At 33.5% G+C, this 19,856-nt stretch overlaps 3 protein-coding genes across 3 annotated transcripts; all 3 read right to left on the reverse strand.

Annotated features, from left to right (window-relative positions):
* Positions 1-6,285: 6,285 nt before the first annotated feature.
* Positions 6,286-9,205, reverse strand: LOC131053658 (wall-associated receptor kinase 2). Its single transcript, XM_059221257.1, has 4 exons — positions 8,301-9,205; positions 8,006-8,188; positions 6,661-7,915; positions 6,286-6,456 (listed from the first exon to the last, which is right to left on the reverse strand). Exons 1-3 carry the CDS (start codon positions 9,163-9,165, stop codon positions 6,693-6,695), a joined length of 2,271 nt encoding a protein of 756 aa, XP_059077240.1. The 5' UTR covers positions 9,166-9,205; the 3' UTR covers positions 6,286-6,456; positions 6,661-6,692.
* A 2,008-nt stretch (positions 9,206-11,213) lies between these two features.
* Positions 11,214-12,832, reverse strand: LOC131875721 (uncharacterized). The gene is made up of 3 exons (XM_059220352.1): positions 12,620-12,832; positions 12,141-12,518; positions 11,214-11,972 (listed from the first exon to the last, which is right to left on the reverse strand). The coding sequence occupies exons 1-3, from the start codon at positions 12,830-12,832 to the stop codon at positions 11,214-11,216; spliced, it is 1,350 nt and encodes a 449-aa protein (XP_059076335.1).
* A 4,127-nt stretch (positions 12,833-16,959) lies between these two features.
* LOC131875722 (replication protein A 70 kDa DNA-binding subunit A-like) lies at positions 16,960-18,076 on the reverse strand. Its single transcript, XM_059220353.1, has 2 exons — positions 17,811-18,076; positions 16,960-17,695 (listed from the first exon to the last, which is right to left on the reverse strand). Exons 1-2 carry the CDS (start codon positions 18,074-18,076, stop codon positions 16,960-16,962), a joined length of 1,002 nt encoding a protein of 333 aa, XP_059076336.1.
* Positions 18,077-19,856: the final 1,780 nt, after the last annotated feature.

Below are 19,856 nucleotides of genomic sequence, written 5' to 3' on the forward strand. Positions count from 1 at the left end.
TATATATATATATATATATATATATATATATATATATATATATCAAGGGAGCATCGGATGTATATAGCAGACACATGTACAGATCACAAGGTTATGGATTCAGTGGTAATTTTCACAAATGATATCATTTTTTACATGAGTGTTGACATCAATGTCAAAGGGGGACATTGTTGGAAATTAACACTCATTTGACAAGGGTTTATTGCATTATGGGTTGTCATTGATGGCAACTCATCATCTCAGGGTTAATGGTTTCATTGTTTCGTTTACCGACATGCATTGCACTAACTGTTATTGGTATTCACAATGCTTTACACTGACACCAACATTCACTTCATCCTGGTAACGTGTATATAGAACCTGATAATGGATAGGACTGGGCTAAAGAAATATTTTGATCCCGATTATGTCTTCATGTATTTTGGTGGTAACGCATGGTGGCTAACTTCGTCATTGGATTTATGTTTGATTTTCATTATGTTCCGACAGTCGACTTGTTTATACTTCTTGTTGAAGTCGCTATGGTTAAGCTAGAAGGATATTTAAGTAGATTACCTCAATGACATATCAGAAATATTAGATGGAATGCGAATTTTTGGTTGTGAATATCTTAGTGAGTTTTGGTATGCATTTTGGTATGCGATTGGAAGCGACAGTGTGCAGTTTCACATGCACAACATAACCGGTAGCAAAATAGAGTATCAGAAACCGAAATATAGAGGAGGTTATCAAAGCATTCACTGGAACTTATCCAGCATGGTCAGATGCTATTTATAAGTTCATTTTCATTTGTAAACACTTGTAAATGTTTTGTATGTCAGTGAGACTTCCTATGTTTTGTGTTTGAGCAGTGAGCTCTAGGCAGTTGGTCTTTCTGTATGTGCAAACCCTCTTATGTAATATTTGTATACTTTAATAAAGTATATAGATATTGTGGGTATCAACCCCATCGTGGTTTTTCCCTTTGCAAGGTTTTCCAAGTACAAATCTTGGTGTTATGGTCTTGCCTTTCTCTATATTTATTTGGTTTATGCATTCTCATTTTATTTATTGTTAACCGATTAATAAGGAATAAGTTCAAAACTAACTTTACCAGTAGAACACTAATTCAGCCCGCCCCCCCACCCCCCTCTCAATGTTCTTGGATTTAAATAGATATAATGTGGGAATGATAAAGAGGGTTTGAAAGAGATAAATATGTAAAAAAGAAGAGATGGAAGTGGAGAGGAAGAGGGATTTGAAATAAAAAGATATAGATAAGGAGGGACAAGGAGAGGGAGAGAGATAGAAGGCACAAGGATGGGAAAGATTGGTAATAGAGAAATGTCTAGGGAGATGGGTAGAGAGATAGAGTGGGAAAAGATAGATATAAATGGAGATATGCAGGGAGAAACAAGAAGAGTATGTGTGTATATAAGAAAGAGAAACATGGTGGGAGAGATAGAGAGGGGAATGAGAGTAATAGGGAGGTGAGAGAGATAGAAAAAGAGGGACTAATAGGGAGAGGGAAAGAGAAAGAAAGAGAAAAGGAGACATATGAATAGAAAGAGAGAGATATAGGTATAGGAAGGAGCGATAGAGAGATGATACAATGTGGGAAATATAGAGTTGGTATAAGAGAAATAAATATGTAGAGGGAGAGATCAAAGGAGAGAGTAAGAGGGAATAAGTGATAGATAAAGAAGGTGATAGAGACAAGTAATAAAGATAGGAGGAAGAGAGATACAAAAAGGGGGAGAGATAGAGATAGGGAGAGATAAATTGTGTGTGTGTGTGTGTGTGTGTGTGTGTGTGTGTGTGTGTGTGTGAGAGAGAGAGAGAGAGAGAGAGAGAGAGAGTCTACCTTTCTTTGATGATTTTTTAAATTCTAAGGTATCATAAAAAAAATGGTAAAACAATTTTAACCTCTACAAGGTCAATTTCACTACTTTGTTATTGGTATCTTCGTCCAATTTCTTCAATGTGGACATTGCTAATGTGTCTTGCTCATATTTGATTATACATCCCTCTCTTGATATTCTTGAATCACCTTTCATAGTTCCATCAAATTTAGTTTGAACCATCTATGTCTTGAAATGTTCCATTTGTCTTCTTTCATTAATATAACACAAGTTAATTCTATTAAGCCCATTATAGGAACAAGTTATATGTTATTTTTTTTTTTCTCTATTTTCTAATAAGCATTAGGCCATTATTGAAAATAAGCACATATATTTAAGATATTAAGAAAAATAATAAAGAATGTCCAAAAATTCTTAAAAATGACCTTACATTTTATATTGATGTCTTTATTTAGTAAAAGAAAAAAAAAATTTATTCATGTACAATCTACAAAAATATTATAGATTTTCTTATTATAATAATATAAATATAAATAAAAACTAAAACATAACCACCATATTTTGTTAAATAACTATAATTATATAATTATTATTAAATAAAAAAAATAACTCATCAAATATAAGAAAAGTAAAAAAAAACAAAAAAACTCTTAAGTTAATAAATTTGATTTAATGCAAACCTTATTCTTAAAAGTGTATTTAAATAAAAATAACTAACTTTGTCATTGAACAATATAACTAGTGCCCATATTAAAAATGGATTGTATTTTTTGTGATTAAAAACATAAGGGATTCATTTTGTGATAAGTCATCCTTGCATGTGTGACCTCTATTGATAACCATTAATCTATGAGAGGAGTTGGCAAAAGTGCAGGTCCTTATCGGCCACTCATGTCTAGGGCTAGTAGATAACAATCCCTACAATTGCTATGATAAGTGATACGGAGAGTTTTGAGCTTCCTTTTCAAAGGGAAAGGGATGGTGCACCAAAAATACCTATAAAACAAAGCCATGCCCTTGCAGTATTATTTGAATCATAAGGGAAAGAAATTTAAACTTAAGTTAAAATTATATATGTATATAATTTAAGTGTAATATTGTATTATAAATTGTATATTAAAATTAGATATATTTTTTATTATTGTATAGATTATATTTTAATTTATATAATGTAAATTATTAAATTTATTTTAAAAATATTATTATATTAATAAATAAGATCTTTTTCATAGCAAATTAAATTATGATTTTACATAGCAATATCATAATATTATTATAAAAAAAAAAAAAATTTATTAGATATATTAAATATTTAACACATATTTATTATTTAATTGTATAATTGAAATTATATTATCAAATTTAAATATAATATATATTTAATTTATAATATCTTTCAATATGATATTATATACATTAATTTATTGAAAAGGACAAAATCAAACAAAAAGAAGAATAAGTCAATTTAGATGAAAATTGTTTATAAATTAAAAATAAGTTTTTAAAAATTGGAAAACTCATATGAATTGAAAACAAATAGGTAAAAGAAATTAAATCATTTATAAAAAAAAAAAAAAGCTCACTGAGAATAAATGAAGTATAAAGGAGCAGTGCAACTCATGAATAAACTAGAATAATATGGCGGCTGCACACAAAATTGCACTGTAGAAGAGGTTAAAGGCAAAATATTCTGCGAGTGGTTAAGAATCGAGACACTCGTATTTATTACAGTGGTCATTAATTATAATTAACTAAATTGTATTCTAATTATTAAATAATTCTTCTAATATAATAAAAATTGTGTAATTGTGTATCAAAAACTTAAATAATAATTTTTAAAAAATTCAACTAAACCTCACGCAAGGACAAAAAGCAGCATTGATATGTTGACATCTTTTGTTCATTTGTTCTACCCAGTATTAGTACTTGTCATTAATCATATAGGGGAGAGGACCTAATAGTTGTGCACCCTAACTTCGCACTTCTCAAAATCTTATGTGGAAATTTCAAATCACTCCCAATTTTTTATAGCAACTTACTTGGCAAGTCCCCTGCTTATAACTAAGGTTTCAGGGCCACATCATCAAATATGATGCCACATCAGCATGATTTTTTTTGCCAAGGTGTCCAAAACAACCCTCCAAAAAGGTGAGACCAATAGATGTGCAAAAGGGCCCCAATACTTGTGCAGCTAATGTGGCATCACATGATTGGTTGCTTTTTACAACAAATGGTATATTTCATTCAATTATTCGTACTCATCATAGAAATAATAACTTTAAAGTCACAACTAGTGAGTCCTTTCCCCTAGATATGTATAAGCCCCAAAATATAATCCTATAAATTCACGCATTTTAAAGTTTTGGTTTAAATATATATTTACTATCCCCACGTTTATCGACACATGAAACCATAAGAGCTGAATGATGTTGCTGCACTCTTTCACTCTCATTAAAGATGTAACAATTTCATATACTTAGAGATAGGTGGTAATGATTCTATTTTATTCAGAGTAATAGAATAATGCTTATAGAGAAATTGAAACATGCATGCATTTACCTGTCATCTATATTTTAAAAATAATTCAAAATCAATGTTTGTATTTCATTGTAGATGCCTCTCAACATAATTAGCTCGTCCATTTCAAACAAAAAAGCACCTTCAACCTAATAAATGAATAACATCATTATTCTTATAAACACAAATCTCAAAAAATCATTAGGGGAAGAGCACCAATAGATAACATAGTTCCAATAACCGTCATCTTATTGTCATGTTGAGCCCCCAATAGACGTCATAATGAAAACACCATTAATAAATTTGTTTTGTACCAATAGCCAATCATTTTTTGTAATTAATTGGCCCATTTGTGCACAACTATTGGAACATTTGTCCCATTTGTGTACCACTATTGGAACATTTGTGCACCACTATTGGGACATTTGTCAATAAGTACTAGCGATTTTGAATTGACGGTTACTGGAACATCTTTAGTTAGGTATCAGGCGACACTTTGAAATGTGTACTTTTTGACCTTTGTGCGTATAACTGATTCCACAACATGCATCGTTACTAACCAGACGCTAGATCAATAGCTATAAGCAGTTAAGTCGCATACGAAGACAACTAAAATAAATAAATCAAAATCTGATGTATCGTTTAGGATCTGTGGGTGCACGAAGTTAGCTATGACGACTACTGGTGCTCTTCCCCTATATACCTTTTTCTTTTATTAAGAAAGCTGCTTACAAGAAAAAATTATATTTATATACGGTGGCTTGATACTTGACTTTTCTACAGCCGAATATTTCAAGGTCATTTCATTATTATACGTCTCCTCATTCGTTCTAAGCTTGGTACCCACCAATGTCTAAAGTAAATAACCACTTGCTTTCACTCCAAAAAAAAAATGTCTTCCACGCATTTGCAACCACAGATTAAAGTTAAAATTGGCGTTACATCTTAGAAGCTGCTAGAGTTTGGTACAGGATTGAATAGTTGAACCAATGAACAAGGCGACTGTGTGGGGACAGTTGGAAGAATTTTCATTTGAATTGACGAAGTTCATAATATCAACGTTTCTTATTTTCCAAATCAATGAATGACATACCAATTTCAAAATTATAGGTGGTATTAATCAAGAGTTTTTAAAAGACCAACACCAATAATACATATGCAAACAATTATAATTTTTTATAATAAATATTATTTATCACAACTAATTGTATGAATTTAACCCTATGATTAGTAATTTAGAATTACATTTATATTGTTTTTGTATTATTAATTTTTTATGTAGAGATATATTTAAGGGAGTTAGCAATCGAGGTTTTCATATTCATTTTTTTGGCATTAAAGATTTTATGAATGAAGTAAATCTATAAGTTGTAATTTCTATACTCACCATTGTAATAATAGCAATCCAATAACAAAAATACATAAGAAAAAAATATAACTTTTTTATGATAATTATTATACATCACAGCTAATTGTATCAAAAGCAAGAAGTTACTTCAAATTTTAAATTAAATATTGAAGATCATTACAATATTTAAATTTGGTTTATTTAAATGAACATGTATTATGACAATAAAACATTTAAACATTCATATCACAAATTAAAAGATTAAAAAATAGTTAATAATTTTTCAAATACATAGTTACATATTAAACATTAAATCTATATTTACTACACAATACGATTATAATATGTTTATCAAATAAAATATATAAAATACAAATAAATATATTTATATTATTCATAATCCAATTATATATAAGATTACAAACATGAAATTATTTTCTTTTAGTGAACTATTTTTATTAATAACCCTTTGATCCCAAAAATATACATATATACGAAAGGAGCTCAAAACATAATTTTATACATAACAAGCAGATAATAAATTATATAAACACCATTTGACCAAACAAATCATATAATGTAATGCATTACGATTGTACATAATTACAACTTGTTTTGTTTCTGACGAGAAATTAAATAAAATGTTTATTCTTGCACAACACCAAAATTAAACATTGACTTCTAAATGTTACTATAGCTAGCAGGAAACTAAACATATCGTAATTGCAGTAGCTGATGTTTGCAAAATACCTGCACATATATATTTTTTATGAAAATAAGGATAAGCTTGTGTAAATGTTGATTTGTCGATTCAGACTAGAGTAATAAACTTCGGCTACTAGAAAAAAAAGACATGCAAGGATAGTTAAATACCTATCAATCATTCTATTTCACCTCGTTAGACACAAGAGCCTTTTTCCACTTTTTAAAAGCAAGGCATGAAGAGTGCCTTACCTGTGTGGTTCTTAGGTCGTGCATTAACTTGTTCATCTTGCATATGTATCTGACATTTCAATCTGAATCAACGCAGTGGAAGGACCCTCTGAAGAAATTGCTGTAACAGATGGAGAACTCTGGTAATAATCCTCTAAACTACTATTAATGGTAGTTGGCAAAGCATGATAATTCTGCCTAGTTTGTTCTGGATCACCCCTATGCTCCACAAGACTCACATCTCTATAAAGCCCCGGCTGTTTTGTGGCAGCTCTTATCCAAAGAAGCTCTTCCACTACCTCTCTCATGGACGGCCTTGCTTTTGCTTTCACTTGTAAACATGCTTTAGCTAACCTTGCCATATTCTCCATCTGCCCTTGGTTTTCCTCTTTTACCACTCTAGGATCTAAAATTTCAGGGAGGCGGTTGTCATTAATTGCGGACAGGAAATGGTCATACAAAGTACAGTTCGCTCCTTGTATAGATAGCAATGGCATCAGACCTGTGAGAAGCTCCACCAAAACTACACCGAAGCTGAAAACATCACTCTTGTCAGTAAACTGACTGCTCCTCACGAACTCAGGATCCACATAACCTGGAGTGCCCGAAGCAAACATGGTGCTTAAGTGCCTATCATCTGAAGGGCGCAGCCGAGAAATACCAAAGTCTGCAACTTTTGGTGTGAATGTATCGTCTAGCAAAATATTTGAAGATTTTATGTCGCGATGGAAAATGGGCTGAGAGGCTTGAAGATGCACATATGCTATCGCCTCTGCTGTTTCAATGGCAATCTGTCGCCTTGCCTCCCATGTCAACTGCTTGTCTGTGGAGTGTAGATGTTCAAGAACTGTTCCATTTGGCACAAATTCGTATACAAGCAAAGGAAATTGAGTTTCCATACAACAACCAAGCAATTTCACTACATTCCTATGACTAATATGAGACAGAATTATAATTTCATTGATAAACTCATCAGAAATTGATTTGGGCTTTTTAATTGCCACATGCGTGCCATCCACAAGAACCCCTTTGTACACAGTTGCAAAACCGCCTTTCCCCAATTCTGTTGAAAAGTTGCTGGAAGCTATTTCCAACTCTCTTTCAGAAAACATTCTGAGGCTTTTTTTCCCTCCCATGGAAGCGATGCGTTCCTGCAACTGTATCCCACCATTTTGTCGAAAATTCTTCTCTCTCGCATGCTTCAAACGACGCATGCTTAGCCACCAAAACAGTCCACAAGCTACCACAGAAACTCCAACGAATGAAGAAAGAGAGCCTGCACTCCCACCAGAGAAAATTTTACTAACTATGCTATTTAAATTTTTGTTTTTATGTTAAAACATACAAGGACAGGCCTTATGCTCACCTATGATTGCAAGTTTGAGGTAATTGGAGCTTTTGGATACACATCTTGTCCCATTATGAAAGCCATCTCCCTTATATCCCTTTGCACACGAACAATTGTAGGAACCTGCGAGATTATGGCATATTCCTCCTTCCTCTCTTCCAACGCATTTATTCGACTCTTTATGAGTACATTCATTTTCGTCTGAACATTTATCATCACTGGCGTTAGAAGCTTTGCGATTTGAAAGAGAAAAGACTTTAAAAAGAACACAGCACTAAAAATGATTCTAATAAACAATAGTGAGAGATAATACCTTCGCAACCAGTACCATTCAAATAACCATTTCCTTCATACCCAGGAAGACATCTGCATACGTGCCCCCTTCTTGACGGAGAGTTGATGCATTCTGCGTTGGAGGAGCAAGAATAATTGGCAGTATTTCTAGCCATGGAGCAATTTTGAAGGCCAATACCCCAGTTAAGGCGGAGACCATAGTAAGCCTTCGTGCCATTTCCCCAAAAAAGGCTTGTTTTATTGTCCACTACGGTGAAGGTGGAGGGATCCAATATGGTGGAGAAGCCACAAAGTTCAGGATCCAAAGCTTTGCCCTTGAATTTGATCCACCAATAATTATCTGGAATGGAAATTTCACAACAGCCATATTTGCAGTATAGTGGATCATTTTGAAAACCACATGAAGATACACATCTCGCATCTCCTGCCTTATCACCGTATGTGTAGGTACCAATTGTATCACAACCAACAACAACAAATTTATTGGACTTGGAAAAATAGAAAGGCCCGGGTAGCTCAAACCACTTGAATGCGTGTGCCTCTTCATTTTGCCGACAAGAAAATGCTTTAAGAGAACTCGAATTAATGACAATGTGACCAGAATAATTGATCTCCATTATCTTATAATATGCTCTTGTTAAATACTCTTTAGCATTAGCATTAGCAACATCGACAGGAAGAAATGGAGCCATCTTACCAGTATGATTGTCCTTCCTGCATGTGACATTAAAATCAGGGTACCCACATTCAGGATTGTTAATCCAAAAAGGATAACTCACTTCCAAATCACCACACTTCTCAGGAACACATTTAGCAGCAGCAGCAGCAGCAAAGCCAACCAAACAGAGATAAATCACAAAGCGAAGCACAACTACACAATGCATTTTCTGTTTGAGCGAAAAAGGGCTACTCGATATCACAACAACAGCAACAACGACAAAAAAAACAAAGAGGTTAAAAAATTGAAAACCGCGTGAAATAAATAGCAGAGTGCATGGTTGACTGGAGAACATCAGAAGACTTTGGTAGGCACCTACCCCGAACACTGCCAAATCTCTATTACGCGCAAATTAGTAGAAATTAATGTGAGATTTGTGAAAAAGGACAAAGATGTAAGGAGGCAATGAATTTCTACAAAGACGTTTGAAGGTACAGTGTAATGCAAAGTATTCATATTTAAATCATCATATGTATAAATTTCTATTAATCTATCTTTAAATTATCTCTTTCTATTTTCAGACCCAATAATCATATGTATAAACTTCTATTAAGATTTCTATTATTTATGCTCTAGCTGTTAATCTTTAGCTTCACCCTCCTCCCTTGCTGAGGATGGTAATGAAGAGAAAGTGACTCATTTACAGAGTCCAGAATTGATGTAGAATATAATCAGCTACCCCATTCTTCAACATAGAGTTAAGTTAAAACATATTTTCATTTTATATTTTAAAATTTATATAAAATCAAAATTTTACTAGCTTTTTATACTTTTAACAATCTATTTTTATTTTGGATGTTAAGTTAAATATCATTTTATAATAGGGAAGAAGAGGAGCATTCAATTTACATTGTAAATAAATGAAAAAAAATATAAAATTAGATTTAGGGGAAGAGCACCAATACATAACATAGTTCCAATAACCGTCACCTTATTATCATGTTGACCCTCCAACAGCTTTCATCGTGAAAACATCATTAATAAATTTGTTTTGTACCAATAGCGAATCATTTTTTGTAATTAATTGACCCATTTATGCACAACTATTGGAAAATGTGTCACATTTATGCACCATATATTAGTCTCTTTCTAATATAAAAAATAAATATCATCATTACTCATAAAAACACACATCTAAAAATATTAATTGATACTTCGACTTTTCTACAAGATATCTAATAACCACATCATAGAAATTTCATAAGAACATTTCTAAGTCATTTCATTATTACACGTCTCCTCAATCGTCCTATTTGTTGACGACGTATATCAGAGGTCAATGAAAGACTTCCATCACTGTCTGAAGTGAATAGTCCGTTGCTCCAAGTCCAATAAATCTGCCTTCCACGCAATTGCCAACACAGATGGAAGTTAGAATTGGCGTTACATCACAGAAAAGTCTGATGAATAGCTTAGAGATCCTTTGTACAACTTCACCAATGAACAAGCGAACCGTGTGGAAACGGGTGGAAGAAGTTTCTTCGTATTAACGTTTCAAAGTCATTGAACCCTATTACACGTCTCATCATTCGTTATGTGGTCGGAGCTTATCTTCCAAGTGAATGAACTACTTCCACATATTTCTCAAGTCACAAGTCAATAGCCAATTCTTTTCAGGCCAAAAAAATCTCCCCTCCACGCGGTTGCCAGCACAGTTTCCACACAGTGCGCTCGTTTTAAGTGAAAATCCTTTCACGCGGTTGCCAAGTTGTATATAAGCGACTGACTTTACAGCTATTCAATGTTGTACCAAATTCTGGCAGACTCTTCTCTGATGTAACGCCAATTTTAACTTTAATCTGTGGTGGCAACTACGCGGAAGGCAGATTTTTTTTGGACTGAAAGCAACTGACAATTTACTTTGAGACATTGATGGGAGTACCTCATGAGTTGATAGAAGCCCAACCGTAGAAACGAATGTGGAAACGCGTTATAAGAATGAGTTGATATGATGTACTTATGATGTACTGTTGATACGGTATAATGACATATTGGTCTAGTTACAAACTAGCGTTTGCACCAAAACAAAGGTTCAATGATTAGTCGATTGTAAAATATACTTTAATCATTATCATTATGTTGGAGAGTGTAAAATTAGCGTGTGAAAGCTATATATCCAATTAACAGAAGTAGTCTATCAGTTTTTAAACAACTTTTTTTAGTACTAAATAAATTTGTAAAGATTTAGATGTCTAAAATTTTGAACAAATATAATTATAGAGATATAATTCTATAATTCTGACATATAACTTTTATTTTATTTTGCAGTGATCGTTGTTGTAGTCTTGCTTCTTCTTGCTTTCTAATGATTGTATATGGGTTGTTCTGCATTTTACAGTATCTTTCAAAGGAGAATCTAGGTTCTATACGAAGACAGTCTAATGTTTTAACTCTGGATATGGGTGTAAATGTCAAGCCTTGCCTTTCAGTGGCTCCTATATCAATTGTTGCCTTCTGGAGTGTTAAGCCTTGGGATTTGTGGACTGTTATAGCCCACGCCATCTTAAGTGGGATTTGTCTTCTGTTTCCCAGTGATATTGGAGTTATTGGTACAACTTTTGGATATGTCGGATTCCATGATGGCCCAATATAGTTATTAATTCTTGTTATTACATATGTTGGAATATCTCGTGGCTTGAAGCCATATTCATACACAATGTCGACTACTTCGCCTAGAGCCCCATTTACGAGCCCTGATTTGGTCCATATATTGGTTGTTAGCATTATTTGTTGGCCTTTACATAATAGAATTTTCTTTTCAAGTTGTTCATCCTCAAAATCAACATTTTGCCGACTTCGAACATTTGCAGCTTCGCTAATTGCAACTGGACGATTCAATTTTTGTAACACCTTTTTGTTATGGCTCCTTACCATGTTGTTTGTAGCAAATGGGTGTATTAATTTATTAAATTCTTCATTTTGAATGGGTGTAAGCTCCTTGCTTGTGCGTGTCATCAATAATTCCCAATCATCCTGTTCAGGTTGTGCATTTTGTATGTTGGTAAGGATCTGTCTAAATCGTGCTTGCACTGGTTTTATACCCTGTTGGCGAAACATTGTTTGTAAGGTTACTGTTGTTGTAAATAGGTTCCATAGTGCTATGACACTTGAGCATGAAGCATAGATAGGCTTGTCCATTACAGGTGGTAATTGTGCAAAGTCGCCAATCAAAATTATGGATATCCCTCCAAATGGTAAATGTTGTCTATTTGGGAAAGCTTCATGTAGCCTCATGTCTATTCGTAGAAGTAGTTTTGGTCCTATGAAGCTCATCTCATCAATGAGAATGTATCGTACATATTTCATGTCTTCTTGGAGCACGGTCAATGCTTGGCCTTGTAATGGGTGCATATCTTTAATAGGGATTTTCAGTGCTGAGTGTATTGGTGTTGCATTTATGTTAAATGCAGCTATTCCTGTTGGAGCCAGCGCAAGGATTTGATGCCTATAGGGAGTGTCTCCTTCAAGTTCATTCCTTATACAGTTGATTAGATAAGATTTCCCTATGCCTGTTGTTCCCTGTATAATTATATATAATGTTCCATTCGTAACCTTGTTACTATGATTCATGATTATTGCCAATTCTTGTTTTGTTCTGCTGATAAGGTATTTTCTAGTACTTTGTCAACAAATGGTATAGGTTCATTTAGGCAATGATTTTTTGCCATGGCTATGAATTCTAATGCCATATCATGTAGATCATTCGGCACAGTTATTTCATCCCATTTGTAATTATGATCAAACTCACGCCTTCCAAGCATTTCATTTTTATCTATGTCATTATGACTTGTTATTCCCATTCGTGAGAGTAATTCCCATTCTTGCATTTCCATTACACTTTCTGTGTCTATATTGTTCTCATTGTCTTCTTCTTCTTCAATATTCGGTTCCTATTCGATGGTACGATTTACATGCCATACATTATACCTATTTTCATTCATTTAATTCCAATTTGCGATTATTGTCTCACGGTCAAGGCCTATCTCTTGTTTTATGTTTCGAAAGTGCTTATATAGAAGTAACTCACTCCAACAAAAGTTTTCAAAGATTTCTGAATCTTGTTTTGGAATGCTATAGAATTTTGGGAAAACATTCACAATGGCTTTTATTGTTCTTTGTTTCCATTTGGAACCTTTACGAGTTGTTGCATAAGAGTAAGATCTTGCAAATTCTAATAGTGATATACTTTCCATTTCTACTAGGCGTTTTATATAAGAATCTAGGCAACTAATTTCCATCCTTCTTCCATTCCCTTTTGTTCTTATTCAGTGTAGCACTTTACAACCAACATTCAAGGTTATGAAAGTTTTGTTGCACACAAGGGGCAATTTATGTAGCATATGGAATGTTTCTTGTGCACCAATATCACATTCAACCAGAAGTTCTATCATCAATTTCCTATATGCAGTTACTGCAACATCTCCTATTCGTTGGCTAGTGGATATTCTTGTTAGCATATCTTTGCAACTCCTTAAATCCCTTCTTGCTTTTGATGCACATTTGGCAATGTATTTTAAGACGAGTTGTCATGACACAACAGGCTGGCAATCTATATTGGCTCTACAGATTGAGATCATTTCTGGACTGTGTATATTTAGTCTATCATCATTTCTTGTAGGTTTATACTCCTTTGTGCCATTTGTATCACGTGATAATGTGGAGGTTTCTTGCTCTTTCCATGGTGCTTTGTATCGACACTCTAATTTTTTGCCTTTCTTACATAAACATGTACCCTGTTTGCACTTTGTGTGTCGTTGGACTTGATTAATTATGTTGTCATAGTCTTCTCACATGCTTGTGGCTAATATTTCAAGTGTAGTTAGGAGGCATGGATCATCACGGGTAGAGCGATGTATTGTATTATTTCTCATTGATACTTCTCGCGTGTTCCAAGCGCTGACATGTTGATCGAAGAACGTTCTTACATTTCTAACCTCCTCATTATTTTCCCAATCAAAATTGTCCATGTCTGGTGCATCTTGGAGCCAAAGGAATCCATGTATATGGGTCATTCCTCGATGTTGCCATTCATATCTATACCAGTAGTCTTTTGTATTCAGGAGTTTCTCGATGACTTCTTCATGGAAGATAGTAAATCGTTGATGCAAGTATAGTGATGTAGTATGTGGGTTATTAATCACATTTTGTAGAGGGTGCTTGTTTGATTGCATTGCTAGAGCCATATCATCTGTTAGTAACTGTTGTAAATCTGGCCACTTTGTGTCAGCTGCACTCAGTGTGAAGAATAATGTGGGTGATCCTATTTGGTTAATCATGTTGGATAACTCAGAGTGACACTTGTTTCAATATGGCCTTGTCCCTCTCATTGATGACCCAAAATGCATAAGCTCTTCAGCTAACTATGTGTCTGGGAGAGTTTTGAGGTGTGCACGAAGGTTTTCAATAGTGGTTGGTATGTTCTCTTCTACATTTTTCTTAATGAATATTATCGCAAGTCCCTGACTGTGATGGCGCATCATAAGATTGAATATAAAATATTGAAACCTTGGATGCCTTTCAAACCTTTGGTCATAAAACCTTGTTAGGTGTAACACATACTCGTGCATTTTTACCTCCTTTAATCATGGTTGGGTGTAGAGCAGTTCCATTTGGAAAGTGTAGGGAATGCTATGTCAAGTAAGCTCTCGGTATTATATTCATTAATTGGAGACGTGTCAATTGTAGGCCAAGTAATACTTTCACTTACAGTGTCTTCAAGCTCCAATGCCTGCTTTATGATTTCAAGTTCACAGTGTCTATTTGGCAACTTAGCCACAAAAGATGATGTGTTTGGTATTTCATTTTCGGATTGTTCTTCGTTAGTCTGATCACCAGTATGTAGGTTTATAAATTCATTGTTAGTTTTAATGGTATGTAATTTGTTTGTTCTTCTTTTAGGGAGTTCTGACAAGTGATCATCATGTATTATAACATCTTTATAATACGAATCATTTTTAACTTTATATTCCAATGCATCTCTAACGTGTGACCTCCTCACGTACCTTTCATAATACTGACCTTGAGTATTTAATCGACGTATTATAAGCACATCTAAGTCAAAAATTCTTCGTGGAAGCTCCTTTGCTATATTTTTTATGTCTTGTGGGAAGCTGACTATATGTCCATTGTACTTGTATTGACCTCCATTTGTATGATTCACTTGTAAGACAGGATTTACTCTAGCAATAAGCATTTCTTCTATCTGAGTTAGCATTTTTAGGACTGTTGGCTACTCACCAGGATCCATGTTATTGGTTACTGAGAAGCGGTGCAGGCCTTTCTCATTAAAGCACCTTCGACAAGTGCTATCAAGGTTTGACGAACAAAGCAGCATGCCTGGGTAGGACTCCTTACATACACAACATGTTCTTAGGTTAGCTAGTGTGTCTATTCTCTGACGAAATCTCTTCAATGCCACTGTAAACATCAGATTATCTCTGGACGTAGGCATGTGTAGTATTTGTTGTTGGTGTTGGGTAGTTTTCTCTTCCCTTCTCAGCCGTCTACGTGTCACAATTTGTTCTTTTTGTTGTGCATAATAATCTTGGCTTCTCTTCCGACAATTCTCTCATCTTATTTCTATTTGCCTCGAGCTAAGTTGCCTCTTCCGACTATTACAATCGGCCATCTGTAAACAAATTCAATGTTTGTTATTGATATACACATCTTGGGGTTAGATAGTTTATAGCCAAGCAATTGAAAATCATGAATTAAAAAAAATGGTATTAATACAATACACGTAAAGTAAAATAACAGAAATCATCAAGTGTACCATATATCTTTTTATACAATTTTAATGAGAAAAACATAGAATCGGATATTTGGAAGAAGGTGTGCTCTGAATAACACATACAACATTAACAAATACATAGTTGCATTCGTATGTACATTGAAAGTGCTAATTGTATCATATATCTATTTATACAAGTCTAATGACCAATAAAAGATTTTTAATATTTGGGAATGAGCCATGGATTTGAGTAACACTTACAACATTTAACAAATATATATTTACATTTGTATACAACTCATTTTTTACAAGGTGGGGTGTAGAGGTTATATCTTGTTTTGTGTTCTATGAAAAATTCACAATCATTGTACAGGCTTGTTTTTATATTTTTTCAATCTATTCCTCAACTCCCATTTCATCATGCATTGCTTTGATCTGATCAAGTAAGGTATTACTTTCTGCAACAAAATCTACTTGTTCTACCCTAGTAATTGTTACTTTCAGTCATTCCTCTTCATTATATTTTTCCTTCTTGTACGTTAATCTGACGATTTATTGTTTGTTTAGTACAGACTTTATTATCTCCTCAGTATCACTTTCTGCAACTGGGTCAAATTGTAGCATATACAACATTTCAACAGGCATATTCAGTAGTTGTGTCGCTCATTCATCAAATGCTATAGCCCATAATGTATATGTATGGTCTTCTAATTGTATTTGAACTATATATCTATAAGCACATTTTGTGAGTGTCGTTTCACATTTAGAACAATACTAATTTAACTCTCCATTTTGAATTAATCGTTTCTTGCACTCATTTCCATTTATCTGATTGGAGCATGTTGTATAGCAGAACGATTCCGTTTTAATGCGTACAGTTGTTTCCTTGAGTATGTAATAATGAGGTTGTCCCATATGCTCTGCTTGTCATCGGATGATGTTGATTATCATTCGTGTAATTGGTGGAGGTAAGCTAGCATACTTAACCAAAGATTCATGTGTGTCACTTACATTTTGCTCAAACCAGGTTCTCAATTTATCAGCTTCTAATATCGCTAGGTTTAGAATTCGATGTGTATTGCTTGATGTACTCAATACCTTTCCATTATATTCACAAACACGTCTACTCTTGATTGCTAGGATTGTTGTCTCTTGAAGGGAGTATTTTTGTTGCAGTTGGACACCTTCTTTCTCAGATGGTGCTCCCCATATCGTAACTTCTATTGTGGTTCAAGACATATCCAGTAGCTTTATGGTACGCCTTATAACCTCTATTCCATCTCTTCTTCTGATTGTAGAGCTTGGTTCTACACAAATAACAACACCAATAACATCGATGATTGAATTATTACTTTTCTCAGTTATTTCATTAATAGGCATGAATGAGAAATAGTTTTTTGGAATGGAAGGGTCATCTTCACAGGGGGTTACTATTGATTCAGGGACAAGAGTTATTTCTATCCCACTGTTAAGTTTGTTATAAATTTTATTAGCAATTTTCACAACCCCACCTGAAATCTTATACATAGCTCCAATGTCTATATTACCATAATTTGTGTCTGCCATATTGTTAAAACCCGATACACGTGTCAATGTCCCTTCCCTATCTATGATGTCGAAGCTAAACACTCGACCATTTCTTGTTTGCTTATTGTATTGATGAATTTCTTTCTTTATAGTCACACGAACTTTGATAGTCCACCTTGTTTGGAATGGATTCAAGTTCTTTATAGGTGTAATTATGCTCAATACCCCACTTGAACTTTGGGGTCGCTTTACTCCAAATAGTACTTTTGTCTGAGAGAGTGTCCCTGAATTTTGGAGGTTTTCTACTCCAATATCAAAATTAGGGGTGAGTTGTGTCGCTTGATCCATCTGGCAGTACTGGTCTACATCAAGGGAGACTGGTTCCCCAATCATTTCATGTATCGTAGATACGATCTCCAAACGTATAATCATAATCCACCTACACATGTTTAATGAAACAAACTATCAACATTACGTTTTCCAATTATATAAGCAATATTTTTAATTTTAATTATTTTCAAATCTAAAAAACACTCTAATAATTAGCTCCTTACCATGTCTTACTCGATTTGGGATAGCTGTACTCTGATAACTTTATTATGGATCCAATCTTAATCTCTTCAAAGATTATGTAATCATTATACTTCTTGGGCAACGTTGCTTTGCGCTTGTCTGTACCATCAAAAATATCTAATCGAAATCGTGTAGTTTGTTCAGGGTTGCTCCCAAATGTTGATATAAAGAATACTTGGATGCATGGGGATAAGTCTATAGCTCCTTCCACTATAAGCTTGATTGCATCTGTAGTTAATATAGCCATTGTTTGGTTGTTCCTGCAAAGTATTTATTCGTGTAATTAAATAGCATATAGCATAAGATTTTGTACAAGGGAAAATTCTCTATATTAAATTTGACATTTTTTTCATCTTCTAATGTATGGAAAGCTATTTCCCATCCACTGGGCTAAATATGTTACATATTCAAAATCAATAGGTACAATAAAAAACTTCCATTTTCCAATTACCATACTATTCAGGGGGCCATACATGACTAATAAATTCATGGAAATGTCTAATAAATTCATGGGAGTTATGCTTTGCTGTTGTTAAATTAGTTATTCCATAAGAGTTAGTTGAACTGTAAATCTTGAAGTTTATCCTTAATGTTTTAAATGCCTTAGCTTTATTTATGGAAGGAAGAAAACTAACATTGTGGTTATCTTATTACAAAGGGAAATTGGATTGTACATGTAGTTGCTCATAGTTTTTCTCAAAGGTTACATATATTACACGTATTCAAAATCAATAGAGACAACAAAAAACTTCTATTTTCCAATTTCCATACTATTTAGGGGGCCATACATGTCTAACAAATTCATGGAAGTTATGCTTTGGTGTTATTAAATCATTTATTCCATGAAACTCTCTGTATCACATTTCTCGGATCAATTCATAGTATGTCATAGGTTTTTTAACCGTTTGCATAGCACCCTCAACCAATTCAATCTCGTCATTTTGGAGGTGCTCCGCCTGGCCACATGTCTACCTTAGGTCTTTGATAATTTCATGGAAACTTGCACTAATGTTCTTTGCAAGCATCTCGATTTCACTTTCATTGTTTCTATTCCAGTCAACAGAGTTTGAGGCAGATCCTGAAGCAGTAGCATCTTCTCGTTTTGAGGGCAATAGTTGTTGTTCAGGTAAGTCACTTGAAATCGTGATTACATCAATAGCTTCGTTTAATCATACCATGATCTGATAACACGTAGTAAAATTATATTGTATAGAAATTAACATGTACTAAAATTGTATTATAAAGAAATCATTATTTTTTATCATAATAGCTTCATTTAATCATGCCATGATCTGATAACATGTAGTAAATTATATTGTATAGAAATTAACATGTAATAAAATTCGTCAAAATGGCTTAAATAAAAAATACGAAATTCCATAAAAATTAAAATTCAGGTCTTATATCGCTGCCACACCTAAACGAATTAAGTTGTGGTTAAAAGTAAATAAATCTTAGTTGAACTATGCCCTAAATTCTAAAAAACAACTCATGTAAATAGCTTAAATAAAAAATACGAAACCCTATAAAAATTTAAATTGTTCCATAAAAAAAATTCATGTAAAAATCTTAAATAAACAATACGAAATCCTGTAACAATTAAAATTGTTCCATAATCCAGTTTAAAAAATTACAACCTTTTTAACTGTCTCTATAAAAATTACAGATTTCACCGAACATATAGCGATTACAATGGTGCTTGTAAGACTGCTCATGAGCATGTAGATATAACAAGATTAAAAATAGACCGATTAAATTATGCACTATGAAACAGTTCCTTTTTGCCACTTTTTTTCTTTGAATTTGACGGAAGAAATTAAATAGCATAATTTGCCAGAAAAATTTGAAGTTGAATGTGTTGGTCTACCTTCAATCTAAAATCAAACAACCTAGCAGCTAGCATTTTGTAAAGGAGAATCTAAACATAATAAAAATAGTAAAAGTGGGCATACCACTATAGATATTGAGAAAAAAACATGCAGAAAACAACATTTATTTCTTTTATAAATCCCGTAAAATAGAAATTT

This window comes from Cryptomeria japonica, chromosome 5, assembly GCF_030272615.1.
Source record: "Cryptomeria japonica chromosome 5, Sugi_1.0, whole genome shotgun sequence".
Classification (NCBI taxonomy): domain Eukaryota; kingdom Viridiplantae; phylum Streptophyta; class Pinopsida; order Cupressales; family Cupressaceae; genus Cryptomeria; species Cryptomeria japonica.